The sequence below is a fragment of the Xiphophorus couchianus genome, chromosome 14 (assembly GCF_001444195.1).
Source record: "Xiphophorus couchianus chromosome 14, X_couchianus-1.0, whole genome shotgun sequence".
Classification (NCBI taxonomy): domain Eukaryota; kingdom Metazoa; phylum Chordata; class Actinopteri; order Cyprinodontiformes; family Poeciliidae; genus Xiphophorus; species Xiphophorus couchianus.
In genome coordinates, this window is record NC_040241.1 from 9,905,103 (window position 1) to 9,919,016 (window position 13,914).

At 40.4% G+C, this 13,914-nt stretch overlaps 1 protein-coding gene across 1 annotated transcript; it reads left to right on the plus strand.

The window, feature by feature from the left end:
- The first annotated feature begins 4,623 nt into the window (after window positions 1–4,623).
- mrpl52 (mitochondrial ribosomal protein L52) lies at window positions 4,624–7,307 on the plus strand. Its single transcript, XM_028037266.1, has 5 exons — window positions 4,624–4,730; window positions 5,003–5,072; window positions 5,456–5,523; window positions 6,947–7,011; window positions 7,097–7,307. The coding sequence occupies exons 1-5, from the start codon at window positions 4,697–4,699 to the stop codon at window positions 7,244–7,246; spliced, it is 387 nt and encodes a 128-aa protein (XP_027893067.1). The 5' UTR covers window positions 4,624–4,696; the 3' UTR covers window positions 7,247–7,307.
- Window positions 7,308–13,914: the final 6,607 nt, after the last annotated feature.

Sequence of the window (13,914 nt, forward strand, 5' to 3'; positions counted from 1 at the left end):
TTTTAATAATATTCCCCATGTCAGTAAATACTTAAGTGTTTTACCACAATGATGAGCTGAGATTTGTTTTCAATTTTAAAGCAGGTCATTTAAGAGTTATAGAGGATTTTTGTTTTACACGTGGTGTTGTGATATCTTCTATTTTATCATTGCCATACCACCATAGCTATTACACATCTATGTGTTGAGTTTACAGAAGTAATGGGCCGCCCCGAGATAATTTGTTTCTCTTTTTTTGCACAGTGGCACTTATTAGGCTCCATATACTCAAAACTTTAAATCTGTGCTTGTTCAATCACTCCCAAAACTTTCTAGAGAATGTGAATAGGTAAAGCTGATTGAGTTATTAATTGTTTAGCATATAAAATAAGGTACTTTCTCTAGTCTGTGCCATTTTAAATTAACTTCAATGGCCCATGTCTCTCCCCTGATAGAGGTAATGAGACACTGCGCCTCTCATTACTTCCAAACTAATCTTTAAAGTCAATATGATGAGTTGTTCATTTGTTCAAAATATATATAAACTGTCTCTTACTTATACTTGGTGCAGCTGAGCTACAAACTTGTGGCTGGAATAGAGAGAAAAGGGAAAATCTGTGCTAAAAATAAAGGAATCACCGTTAGCTAAAGGTGGAAAGAAAAAGGAAACCACTGTATTTTTCAAACTGGCATTTAATTTGATAGAAAATTCTCTTTTTTAGAACTGATTCATCTTTGTAAATAACTTGAGAATAGGTATCCTGGTAGGTTTACTAGTTGTATGCTCATCTTTGTTTATCTTGGCTTTGCATTTGGAAAACAAGCAGCCATCCGAGAGCTCATTGCTTCACGGCTAATGCTATGATTGTGATTCATCTCAGGATATGTGGCCTATTGACTCATTTCAAAGTACAAAATAACTGCCAAGCCAGACCACCATAAAAAAACATTGGGGCTTTGTTTACCTCATGGAACTATTTTCTGCTGTCTTGGTTATGGGTTCAGCGATTAACTGTAATATAAGAAACTTCTGTTTTAAACAAATAGATCCCTTGCTTTGACATTCGTTGGATTTCTCTAAACAACTCTACTTGAAGGAAAAAGCTTTTCTGTCCATGTCAACCACCGATGCAGACATTTTCTTAAATTTAACATTTATTGATTGTTAGCAGGGCTGCACAGTGGTGCAGTTGGTAGCACTGTTGCCTGTTGCCTTGGAGCAATAAGGTCCTGGGTTCGATTCCCGGCCTGGGATCAGCCCTCCCAACTCCTCTAAGGGACAAAAGTGTACAGAAAATGGATGGATGGATGGATGTTAACGTTAAAAGGAACCTTAAGGTACTTTTTGAAAAAGGTCTCCAAACAGAATGAAGGTCACATATAGCCTTCTGGGAACCTCTAAGCAGCAACAGTTCCCAGAAGGTCAAATTTGGAGGAAATGTACAAACTATCTTCTTTTAGGGAACATCTAAGGAAGTTTTTTCTCAAGGTTATCTAAAGGTTCCTTTTGGGAAGTTGCAAAACATTGAGATGGTTGCCTTGTCAATGCTAAACCTAAATTTCAAGGAAATTTGAGAAAAAGTTATTTGAAGGTCCTTACATTTTGAAAGTTGCAAACAACCTTCTGAAGACATTCAATCGCCATTGTACTAAGCTAACGCTAACTAAGCTAAGAAGTTTTAGAAAATATTCCCGACATGTTCCTCTAAGGTTGCAATATTAGAGTTGTAGTAAACATTGAAGGGATCTTTGGAAAACATTCTCCGATTATCTGTCAGTATTGAAAATAAGCTTTGGAGAACTCCAAGGGAATATCCTATGAAGGTTTTCTAAAAGTTAGAAAAAGTTCTATATTTTAGATATCCTACAGGAAATATCCTCTAATTGTTAACCCTCCATTGGAAGTTCCCTGAGAGTTATACACTTTGCAATCTTTATAAGTTTTTTTTTTATAAAGATTGGGGCTGGTGGATTGAACTGTTTGTGGATGTTCCCTGAATGTTCCCATAAAGTTTCTTGTTGAGAAGTTACTTATTTACATTTCACTTAACAATGTAGTGTAAAATGACAGTGTGCCATGTTTAACAACAACTTAAGAAATTGTGAGTAGTTCCAATTCTTCATCTAAAAAACAAAAGACACAATATATTTATTCTAAGTTGTTTATTATACAAGTCATGTGGGTTTTTACTTAACATTTAGAGCAACCATGGTAGACATTTCAATTGAAATAGTCTTAAAAGTGTAATAAATGCAAAAAACAAACAAAACAAACTAAATAAAAAACACAGGTTCAAAATGTAACTCTTCCTGTTTAGCTTATTAATTTAAAAAGACACACGATTTGAATGTGATTCCCCAGAGACATGGCGTTGTTTAGGCAACGGGACTACTTTATAAGACCAGGCTGTGGAATGCGCGCAGGGACACAGCGGGGCGTGATGGGGCTGGTGGATTTTTGCGGCGTGTCTGAGTTCTCCAAGGACGATTCAGAGTAAACATCCCGCCACTGTGTGAGGGCCACCCGGCATTAGTCAGGCCCGATTCCGGCCGTTTGGCGGCAGTTAGCGGACACACCATAACTCAGCGAGCGCCGATAAAGTGAAACCGTGTCCGGCCTGGCGTGTTTGAATAGACCCGTTGGCTCTCCGTGTCCCCGGAGCCCCCCTCCAGAACGGGCCTGCGGTTCACCGGGGAGGCAGCGGCAGCCTCTGCCGGCTTAGGCGCTCCTCCCCGGGCTGCGAGTGGGAACTTGTCTGAAAAGCTAACAGAGAAATTCTTCAGGGCTTAGTCCCGGAGCTGCTCATTCAAAAACAGAGCTTTGAAGAGCTTCGGGAGCGACAGACCTCTGTCAGTTATTGTCCCAGCACAATTCACTCAGGAACGTAATATTTGCAGATGAAGTACAGCTTCTTCCACCTGCCAGTAGTTCTCTAATTATCTTCAAAGGGTGGTTATGCACGCACAATTTAACCACACACCCTTTCATAATCAAAGTTACCAGTAGGAATGTTGGGGGTTTTGAACGAGGCATTCATATTGCAGATTGTCAATCAAAAAGAAAACTTGCCATGTCAATAACTCCCACATGCATTTAAACTCCAAACAAAGTACCGTTTAAAAAGAACCACAGCCTCTTTAAATCAGACTAAACTTTTAATGTTTTAGCTCAGTCAGGACTGCCTAAATTATTTCTATTTATCTATTTGTCTTGAACCTTTCTATGGGACATAGTTTCTGAGGCCACTCCAAACATACTGCCTCCATTTTGCAGTATGTTTAGGGTTATTGTCCATTTTTAAAAACCATTTCGGACTCAGCTTTCACTTCTCGACTGATGTTTCAATATGTTCACAAGTATAAATGTCAATGACATCCATAAGGTCAGCAAACGTACTGCAATAACATGCAAGGAACAGTTATCAGTTTTTTCCCCCAGTAATTTCTCCAGCTTTTGTCTAAGAAAATGCAGCGTGTGTGTAACGTTAACGGCTGAAGTAAAATAGGTGGATTTGCTTGTTAAACGCAGGTACATTCATAGCTGATTTACTGATAAGAAAATAACCATAGACGTGGCACACACCATGTTCAGAGTTACTGGTGCTTCATTATATTAATGAGACGACTGACATGTTTGAGTAGGGCAGATGCCACATCTGGTTTAACTGTGATCGTCAGATTGTGACCACAGACAGTGTTGAATCATATAGGTCTACATATATGATTCATATATATATGAATCATCTACATAGGTCTACATATGATAAAAAACACACAGTTGTGTTTTCTGTTATTAAAAACAACACTCAGAATAGCAGCGTTTTCTTGGGTGTGTCTTTAAGTTCAGTCTTCTCAGAAGAACATTTGATCTACATTTGAAAAAAGTAGGACGTTCATCTAAGGTTGTGGACAAAAGTTTGAATGTTCACTCCATCAACACGAATACGACATCGAGTTTGGCCATTTGGTGATGTATTGGAGCTGTTATTTTCATCTTTCAGTGGGATGAATATACAACCTACGGCTTGCAGGAATTTGTATTTGAGTATGTTTGAATTTAATTTATTATTTTTATGTAAATTTCCCTTAGTGAGAAGCAGTGAAACCATGCAGAACTGGCTTTGAAACAGATAAAACAGACTACTATTATTCTTCTGGAATATTCTCAACGCACAGTTTGAATTTGTGTGCAAATACAAACTTTTGCACACAATTCTAGTTTTTAAAAACAATCGTTGAAGTTCCTTGTTGTGTAAAAAACCCAAAACGGTTCAAATGCTAAATTGTGGGCCAAAAATTATTAAAGAAATCCATGTCCACGACGAGTGTATGTGAACCTCTGTTTCTCAACATAGGTATATGAAAGATGTAATTATATTTACAGGGTACGATTTTGGAACGAGACAAAATATTGTAGATACTAAAAGAATGCAAAGAGTAAAAACAATAAATCAGTAAAGAAAAACAACAAGAATGAGATTATTTTGGGGTAAAATTATGTCATGAAATTGTTTGATTTGACTGAAAATTTGTTCAAACTAAGAACATAAGTCAGGCAGGAACCGAAGACAAATTATGTAAACAGTAACAAAAGGACAATGCAGATATCGATACAACCGATTTATTTTTCTCCATTTTGATGACGTGAAATTGACAAATAGGACAAGAGCGAGTCTTTAGCAACCTCTGCTGGTCGGTACTGAGTAGTACAGGCAACATGGCGGCGCCCATCAGGACTTTGTGCTGTTCAGGTGAGACAGAGGTTGAACTTTAAGTCTCTCGTATCCACTGTCAGCGCAATATTGAAAGAAGAGTTTTGTAACCGTAAACAGTTTTGCTTATCGGTCGTTTCTTTTTCTACTATTATCTACCAACCGCGCTGGTTAACTGCAAATGCTAACGTCGATGCTAACCGTTTGACAGCAAGCTTCCGCTGATTTGTGTTTTTTTTAAAAAAAAAACAAAAACAGTTTGTAAGTGGTTTTAATTAGGTGATTCTGGTTTCTTCTTGTTCTTTTCGAAGCCCTGAAACTTTCAGGAAGACACTTCAGCTCCACATGTGGAGTACAAGCTGGACAAAAATGGAGGCTAGAGTAAGTTGTGCAACCTCTGCCAAACTTCATTGAAATTTCCCTCATTTTTAAAGACAAGATGCTCAGATCTTCACCAACATTTAACAATGTCTTTCTTTACCCAGTTCACTACATTTACCGACAGGTTTAACAAAATTCGGCCACAAAATTGCTTTGTAATATCGTTTTGAAACTCGTTTGAAACACCACTTCGTAGGTACACAAAATATGTAGATTAGGTACGAATTATTCTGTGCTGGCTTTTGTCTGAAAACCTAATGTTAGTCTGTTGCCACCTGTGGATTCAGTCTCATCACCAATTTAGTTTCTTTGCAATAATATTTAAGACATTTTCTGTACCTAGGATTAGTTGTGTTTAGTTATTTGTGTGCTTGTGCTTGCAGACACGGTCTGGCCAGAAGTGGGACAGAATACGGACCAATGACAGATCTGCCTGACTGGTCTTTTGAAGGTACTTTATTATCACTGTTTTGTTGTGCTAAACGGAGCTGAGCTCATCACTGTGTGTCAAATGGAAGCTGCTTCCTTTGCTACTGTGCACATCTGCAATTTTGGGCTCTGAACCAAAATTATACTTTTGTGGGATCGAAAAAGAACTGGAACGAAGAACAAGCGGCGATTTATGTATATTGGAAGTCAGCAATTTCAATACACATAAATCATTGTTTAGTGTTTTAAAATGAATTAATATTAATTTTACTGTAAGCTAATGTTGTTATTAAACATTTCAAGTAGCAGTCACTCAGCCACAGCTATGCAAGTAAAGGGAATTATTGGATTTCCAAAGCCTTGGAAAAGTGTTCATGCCTCATGAACATTTTCAGATTTTGTCCTGTTACAATTGCAAACTTCAATATACAGCTCTGGAAAAAATGAAGAGCCCACTGCACTGAACTCCATTGAAAACCTCCTGATTATTCCACCTCATATTGATCTCTGAACTCTTCCTGAGTTAAAACTTTAGTTTTGTTGTTTGTAAATGAATATCAACTTGTTTTCTTTGCATTATTTGAACTCTGAAAGCACTGCACGTTTTTCGTTATTTTGACCATTTCTTATTTTCTGCAAATAAATACAAAATCTTTGCTTGTAATTTCAGAGACATGTTGTCAGTAGTTCATAGAATAAAAGAACAACATTTATTTTACTCAAACATAAACCTATAAAGAGTAAAATCAGAGAAACTGATCATTTAAAGTGGTCTTTTAATTTTTTTCCCAGAGCTGTATCTTATTGGAGTTTTATGCAGTAGAGCAGAAGTTAGGTCTTATTTAATTTTTTTCCGGATACAATCTGTGAACTGTTTTCGTGTTCACTTCCCTGAGTCAGTACTTTTATAGAACTGCTTTCTGCTGCAGTTATGGCTGCCAGGCTTTTCTCTACCAGCTTGTATGTCTAGAGTCTAACTTTTTAGAGCAATTTCTCCACGCAAAAAAAAAAAAAAAAGCTTTGCCTCAGTCAGGACAGACTGAGAACATCGGTAAACATCAATTTCTCAGCTCACATATTCTCAATTCCATTTCAACACATAAAGAGTTTTTTACAAACCAATTCATTCTAGTTCTGACCATATCAGGACATTGTGAGGTGAGCCTAAGTACCAGTCTAAAGGTTTTTTTTCCAATCTCCTAAAGGTTTTGCCCTGATTTAGTTCTATTCGACTTCTAATTAACTCTGACCAGCTTCACTGTCCCTCCTGAAGAAAAGCATCCGTCCTGCATGATGCTTCACCGTGAACGGATGACGTGCCGTTCTAGTTTCTGCCCCTTTTCCAATATGTTCTTCTTGTATCTCCTTCTTGACTGACGTGTGACAAGCCGGCTTCACTTTGGTCTGTTTCCCATTTGTGCTCAACTTGATCATTCTGCTGACAGACGGACGTCCGGCACCTCCTCTGAAAGGCCAGATTAGGAGAAGACAAGAGAAGGAAACATTAGCTGTGAGCCTCACTATTAAAGTTTCTCTTACTTGCTGCTGTTTAATTTGACCTTCGCACTCATCGGTTCTGCGCCGTCTCTCCTCAGAGGCGCATCGTGATGCTGAACTCGGAGGTGGATCATGGAGTAGAAGCCTGGAACAAGAAGCAGGAGGAGGCCAGACGAACGGAGGAGCACAGAAAGTCTCTTTTACTCAAACCCAAAGGAAAGCTGTTGATGAAGAAATCCAAGAGTTAGAAGCCGATTGTTCAATATTCTTTAAATAAATGCTGTCTGTTTTGTAACAAGTGGCCATGTACATTTTTTGTTTTTGTTGTTTATGGGGAGAAACAGAAACGATTGCAACATTTATTAAATATTTGAAATATACTCCGTATCCACCAGATGGCAGCATTCCTCCTTCCTACACCAGATTAAAACTATTTGGCTCCAGAGGAGTTTTCGTTTTTTGCTGGAAAACGAACTGATGGACATAAAGAATCTGATTCACTTTCCAGCTCAGTGCATCACATGATATCTTCTGGACGAGATTGTGACTTACATATTCCTATTTGTTTAAATTTGTGTTTTCATTGATGTTTCAACAACAAAAAAAAAAACACAAAACCAAAGCAGCAGAACGGAGCATTTCTTCTGACTGATGTCTGCAAAGACGCTTAACTGCTGCTGGCAGGAAGTTCAATCTGACATTTTCTGGCGTCAATGCGACTCTTTCCGTGAATAAACCCTGAGTGAAGCTGGTAAAATGCATTCTAAGAAACCAACCGTATGAAGGTGGTGTATAATGGGATCGAATCATACTTTGTGCCCTTTAAGAGTTTTCTCTAATCGTAAAATGTTCTGTATTTCTGCATAACGCCTAAATGTCTGCGTTTCACGTAAGTCCCGACAAGATGAAACAAACTAAATGGGTTGGGGGAGTGAAGGGGCTTTTAAAAGCAGATCGGACCCAGACATGTTGAGCTAAAGAGAGTGTGATCTTTGCAGCGTGTTTTTATCGTTCCCTCGAGCAAAATGAATTTCCAAGAATTGTAGAAGAGTCCCAAAAACTGTTGGAGGTAATTGGTTCAAAGTTTTTCCTCCGCCAATGTGCAGTCAGAGAGATGGAGCACAAGTGGAGCAAACTTCGGTTGACTCACGTTTTTCCTGGGACTAAATCAAAAAGCTTCAATCCAGGAGCATGTTGTGTAACAGCTTGAGGTCGGAGAGGAACCCTGGTAAACCTCAAAATAAAGCCGTCCCTCACACCAAATAGTGTCATCATTATCAACTACTGGCAACCAGAAATATGCTGCAGAGCTGCAGTCTACAGTTTGACCAATTATAAGGGTTTTGGTTTCAGAATGCCAACCCTTTTCCAGCTCTGAAAGCACGGTGGTGGTTGTATTATGACACGAACTGTTCAAAAGACGGTTCATGAACCGAATCTCAGCAGAGCCAGACCTTTTCTGAGTCCATTTGTCGCACACAGGGTTTCTAAAACGGCACGGATCATATTGGCATGTTTTTGCTCCAGTCAGTGAATAGTTTTAGGATAATGTCTCTACTGCAATATCAAAATCTGGGTTCAATCTGATGGAAATTCCCTGAGGTTGTGGCTCCCAACATTTTCCACCTACTGATTCCCGACAGTGGAGGAAACAAGTGGCTGAGACGATTAGCTGTTTCTTTCTTTTATGTGTCGTTTGGTTTGTTTTGTGCTGGTTTCCAAGCACTTTTCTCCCCTAAATTCCCTTAGCAACTGAATTTCCCCACTGTCATTGTTATTGTTAGATCAATAACGTCTCATCTTTGTCAAAGAACAGTTCGAGACGCCACCATTAATGATCCACAAGCCAAACGGAAGCAAAATAAACCCTCCAACATTTGCTGCTTTTCTGATCAGGAAATGGGATTTAATCTTTGCAAGCCAATTAATACATGGAAATGATATGCTGTCAGTTGTTTTCTCCTTTTTTTTGGTTTCTCTCAATTGTTTCAGATGATAAAGCAGTTTTAGAGTTTGGCAAAACTAACCTGACTAAGTGTTTGTTATTGTGAATAAGAAAATAATTCTGCAAAGAAGAGTGGATCAAAGTTCTTTAAGGGTCGGTTAGTTTTCCACAATGAATCAGGTCTTTTCTCATTTTCCTCTAAAACCTGCTTTTAAAGGAAAGCAGGTTTTAATTTGTAATAATATCTGGTCTTAAAATTAGTGTGATGACCTAAAGCAGGGGAGTCAAACTCAGTTTTATTTTGGGCCAAATCAAAAATCTGAATCTTCTTAAATTAAGGGCCGGTTGTGCCAGAATGCATTGATGAAACACATTAAACTGTTAAAATAACAATAAATAGATGTTGGTTTCAGCATTCAGTAAGTGTTTGTTGAAATTAAATAATATTGAACATCTTCTCACACTGATCAGTCCATCCAGGATTTTGTGATTGTTCTTGTGTGTTATTTTATTTTATTTTTTTGCAATCAAAATCGCAGATTTTGTGTCGCTGATTTAGGAATATTTGTAAGGAATTTTTATGATATTTGCACTAATGTATGATGTTAAAAGTTACTTTTTATTAATCGTCGTATTGACTACCATCGGACTATAACTTCACATCAAGTAAGGCTGAGGCAGCAATCACTTTAACCCAATGTTTTTGGCCAATTTTGTGTAAAATGCACAGTAAAAATGAGAAGAAAATGTGGGAATGTGTAGATTTTGAGTGAGTTTTGCAGATTTATTGAAAAACTGGAGGGACGTATTGTTATAATTTGGAGTGTAGAGGGCCACATAAAAAGCTACACCAGAGCCACATTTGGCCCCCGGGCCTTGAGTTTGACACATGTGACCTACAACATGAAGGTGCGAAACAGAAGAGATCTGTGGGAGGTAGAACCTCTGCACAGCTCTGAATTTTTAAAGTTCAGCAGAGAACTTGGGGAGACGTAAAATCAGACGATTTCCTCAATAAATCAATGACCGAGTCGAGTATTTGTAATCCATTTCTCAGGGTTCCCTTTGACCCTCGTTCAGGGTTCCTGTAAAACTCAGAGGATGGTTCCTCGTCATGTTATTGGCCTCCAGCAGGGTATAAGCAGCACAGTCAAGTTTGTTGGATGTTTTCCTGCAGTCAGCATTAAATTGGTGTGACTTCAACTCATAAACCGACTGTTTACAATCTAAACTAGCCCTCTCGCCCCCTCTGTCCAAAGACTCTGCTCACCCTGGCTTTCAGGTTCCTTCTCCGTTCCTCGCGGTTTTCTCCCTCTTTGCCCTGACTTTTTGTTGCAGACTTCAGCAAAGCCTCACTGTAATTAGGGCCGCTGCAGCCGCTGAGTTGCAGATTCTTTCCTGTGGATATGGGAGTGTTCTTCCCGCCTCCCCTCTCCCCTTATTTCAGTTTTTTATTTCTTTTTGCTTATAGAGTTGACCTAAAAGAGCTTGAGTGTCGCGGTGCAGAAATGGAGACAATGATCCAACATGGGGGGAGAAAATATGTCGCCTTCAAAGCCAGACGTGCAACTCCTCGTTCTCTTTTTTTCCACTCAACTCCTCACATGAGAAGGAAAATCTTCTCATGTGAGGCGACCCCCTCCCCACCCCCCCGCTTCCCACCCCTCTTTCTTTTTCCTCCGCTCCTCGTGTTGTTTTGGTTTTTTGGGGAAATGAGAAGCAGATGTTGCTTATTGTGCAGAAGTCAGCGCTGAAGGGAGGCGTAAGGGCAGGGGGAGTTAGGTGAGGCTGTTCTTTCCCAGGATGAAGTGTGTGGGGGGGGGGTTGAAGGACGACGGTGCAGATGTGGTTGCATCTGCGGATCCAGGCGCAGGGCGGCTTTCCTGGCAGATCTGAGGCTGTGTTGTGCCGGCGGTGAAACGTTGTGTGGGGGGGAAGAGGGGGCTCTGATTCAGCAGCTTGGTCATAAAGGCCTCTTCCTGACCTGGGTGTTCCTAGAATAACCATGGGGTAGCCTTTGTAGCTCGTCTGATGAACTGCAGAGTCTGGACACTTTGAACTCTACGTGACTTTTGAGAACTGGCTCTGCGGCCTGTAATTATCCCCGTTTGCTGCTTTTTATACAAAAGCGCCGCGTCAAAAATCCTTATTTCGAGCCACATAGAGACGAGAGTTTCTTCTAAATCGTCTAACAACATCACCAACTCTTCCAGTCTGTAACTGAAAAGACTGCGGCTCCGACAATAAGAGTCAAACTGAAGCTAAGGGCGCTAATGAAGCAACAGTGGAAAAGCTTGCGGTGCCAGAATGTAGGTCACCCAGTCAGAGACCCAGGTTGAATTGCAAGCAGCCCATCCCGGCCACTTCCTGCCCGGCGTGGAGGAGGCGCTGTGGTTCCTGCACCGCCCAGCCACGCCGTACGGGCTCCGAGGTAAAATGGCCGACAGTGACAGAAAAGCAGAGGATGGAGAGGGGTGGGGGGGAAATAAGAAAAAAAAAATTTGGATTGCAAGTTTGCTACCAAATGTCTCACTTGTGAGACAAAAAGCAGAGCGGATCAGTTCGGGAGGATGAATACGGTTCCAGATGAAAACAGACGGAGTGAAGAGAAAACGTGAAGCTGGACAGCGTCAGAGGAGTTTTTCCTCTGACGCTCATCTTTCATTGCTGTGATATAATAAGACATCACCTCGTATTCAACTGCTGCTCTTTAGATGTAAAGGGCTAATTTGGAGCTAATTTGGTAAACATGGAGATCAGCTTTGAGGAAGGAAAGTATCTGATTACATGGAACTTTCGGCATCATGCAGACCTCCAATTTAACCCCCATTAAAGTCCATAAAGTCTATGGAACATCTTCACTGTCTGACCTCTTTCTGTCATTGTTTAGGTCGACTGTCAGATGCTCGTTTTATTCTGGGAACAATGGGGCGTCTTTCCTGTGTTCGAGAACCACTGTTACAGTTAATTTAGCTTAGATTTATTAAACATTAACCAATTATAAATGGTTTTTATATTACTAATTGTAACTATACTCTTACAGTATCCTGCAGTGTCTTTGAATTGCTCGAGTTTTATACAGTATTACTCAGAAATGCCCCATGGGAGACATTCAGTGAAACAAATGGAAACTCCAGGTGACACAGAGACAGAAAGAGGGCAGGAAAGAAATAAACCAGATGCTGAGAGAGAGAGAGAAAGGAAATGTCCTAAATGTGGTTTAAAGTATAAACCTCCACAGACACTGAAGAAAATCGTGATTTCACTCAGATGTGTTGCACTAACAAAGCAGTCCAGGTAGTTTTGAATCTGCCCGGTTTGGCATGTGGAGCTCAACTCGCCTATTTAATGGTTTCAATGAGAAGAAAGCGGCGTGCACTGAATTTAGCTGCATAAATGGGCAAGACACAGTAAATCTATTGTTGTCGCAATCCGTCCTTCGCTGCTTTCACACGTAACCTTTTGTAGGTTTCAGCACCAAAGCCCACCGCTTCTTTTCTGAGGAAGTAACAAAGTAGTTTCAGGTGGTCTGACCGTCAACAGGAACACGTCCTTATTTGTGTCTGTCTCATCTGCGTCGGAAAATGGAGGAAGTTGAGTCAGCCTGAGCTCAGCCAATGGGAGGACGGACTCAGTTATACGGACTCAGCTAAAAAGAGCTTTGTGAAGAAAAGCACAAAAAACCCCACACATTTTGGAGAAAAGGAAAAACTATTGCAATACTTTGACTGGAATTTTTATGTCTTCTTCATAATTGGAAGAGGAAGCGGTCATCATGAAGCTGCGTTTGAGCCATTCTCAGGAATAAACCAGAAGTGATCAAAAGTTGGCCAGATTCATGGAAAACACCAAAAAAATGAAAGTATTTGTATTTATTGGACCACAAATTCCTGTGAATTTTTATATTACACAGACATGTTTGATACCCTGTAAAGACAACCCATGTTGCCTCCAAAAGTTATATATCTATTAAAGTCCACATTAGAAAAACATGATTTTTCAGAATGAATTAATACAGATGAGGCTTTAAGTGTGGGATCAGGACGGCCGTCAGAGAGCAAGAAACACCCAAGATTTATTTCTGGACACACCAAACAATAGGCCAGTGAAATTAAATGTGACGCCGAGCCACAACCACATACTTTCCTCTTCTGTTTGTGACTCTTTACTTGGAGTTTGTGGTTGTTTACTGCGTAGCTGCCAGCACATCAGGAGTTAAAGCGGAAAGGAATGAAGGGATGGAGAAAACAGAGAGCAAAACCAGACAAGACATAGTTGCGGATGGAAGGAGGGGTTTGAGGCCGAGGCTTATAAAGGGAATCGTTTCGCAGAGGGTGAGGAAATATTGGAGGGAGGGAAAGCGATCCGCAAAAAGCCTTTGCTTCGCCTGTCATCATCTGATTCTGCAATATCTTTTCACAATCGGTTTCGCTTGATGTTTTTTAACCATAAGTTTTAAGCCACCACACACACAGACACACACACACACACACACACACACACTGTCTATACAAACACAAGCTGCAGCAGGCCCAGCTGAGGGGGAAAGATGTTTCTAAAATACCAGATGCTTGGCCGGAGCACATCTTTCTGGATGCTGTTAGCGTTCCATCACTTTTTCCAGCTCGGCTCCTCCAACACATGACTGCTGGCTTGGAGCGGCCTGCGGGGTAGACCGTGTCCAGTCCGCTCTGCTGTGGGTCAGCGTCATGTGAGCGCCGCAGGAAGAACAGCTGGAGTCAAGCTGCTGCTCCTCGTTTTGTTCACGCCACTCGGTCAAGATACTGTGATTGCATCTGAACACAAAGGATATTTTTCTTTTCTGTGTCTTGATTTTGAGATGTAACGCACCAGCACAGGCTGTGAGAGGAGCTCTGAAGAATTACTTTTATGCATGTGCTCAATGTTTTTACTGAAGTTAGATGCGATGTGACTACAGGCAGCCGCTACTGAACCGTTCACCTTTTGACC

What these genes read in the sequence shown, in the direction of transcription:
- mrpl52 (XM_028037266.1), top strand. Translation starts at nt 4,697, where the DNA reads ATGGCGGCGCCCATCAGGACTTTGTGCTGTTCAG. An exon ending in CAGGACTTTGTGCTGTTCAG is followed by an intron (nt 4,731 to 5,002) that starts GTGAGACAGAGG and finishes TTCTTTTCGAAG; the next exon opens with CCCTGAAACTTTCAGGAAGA. An exon ending in AAGAGAAGGAAACATTAGCT is followed by an intron (nt 7,012 to 7,096) that starts GTGAGCCTCACT and finishes GTCTCTCCTCAG; the next exon opens with AGGCGCATCGTGATGCTGAA.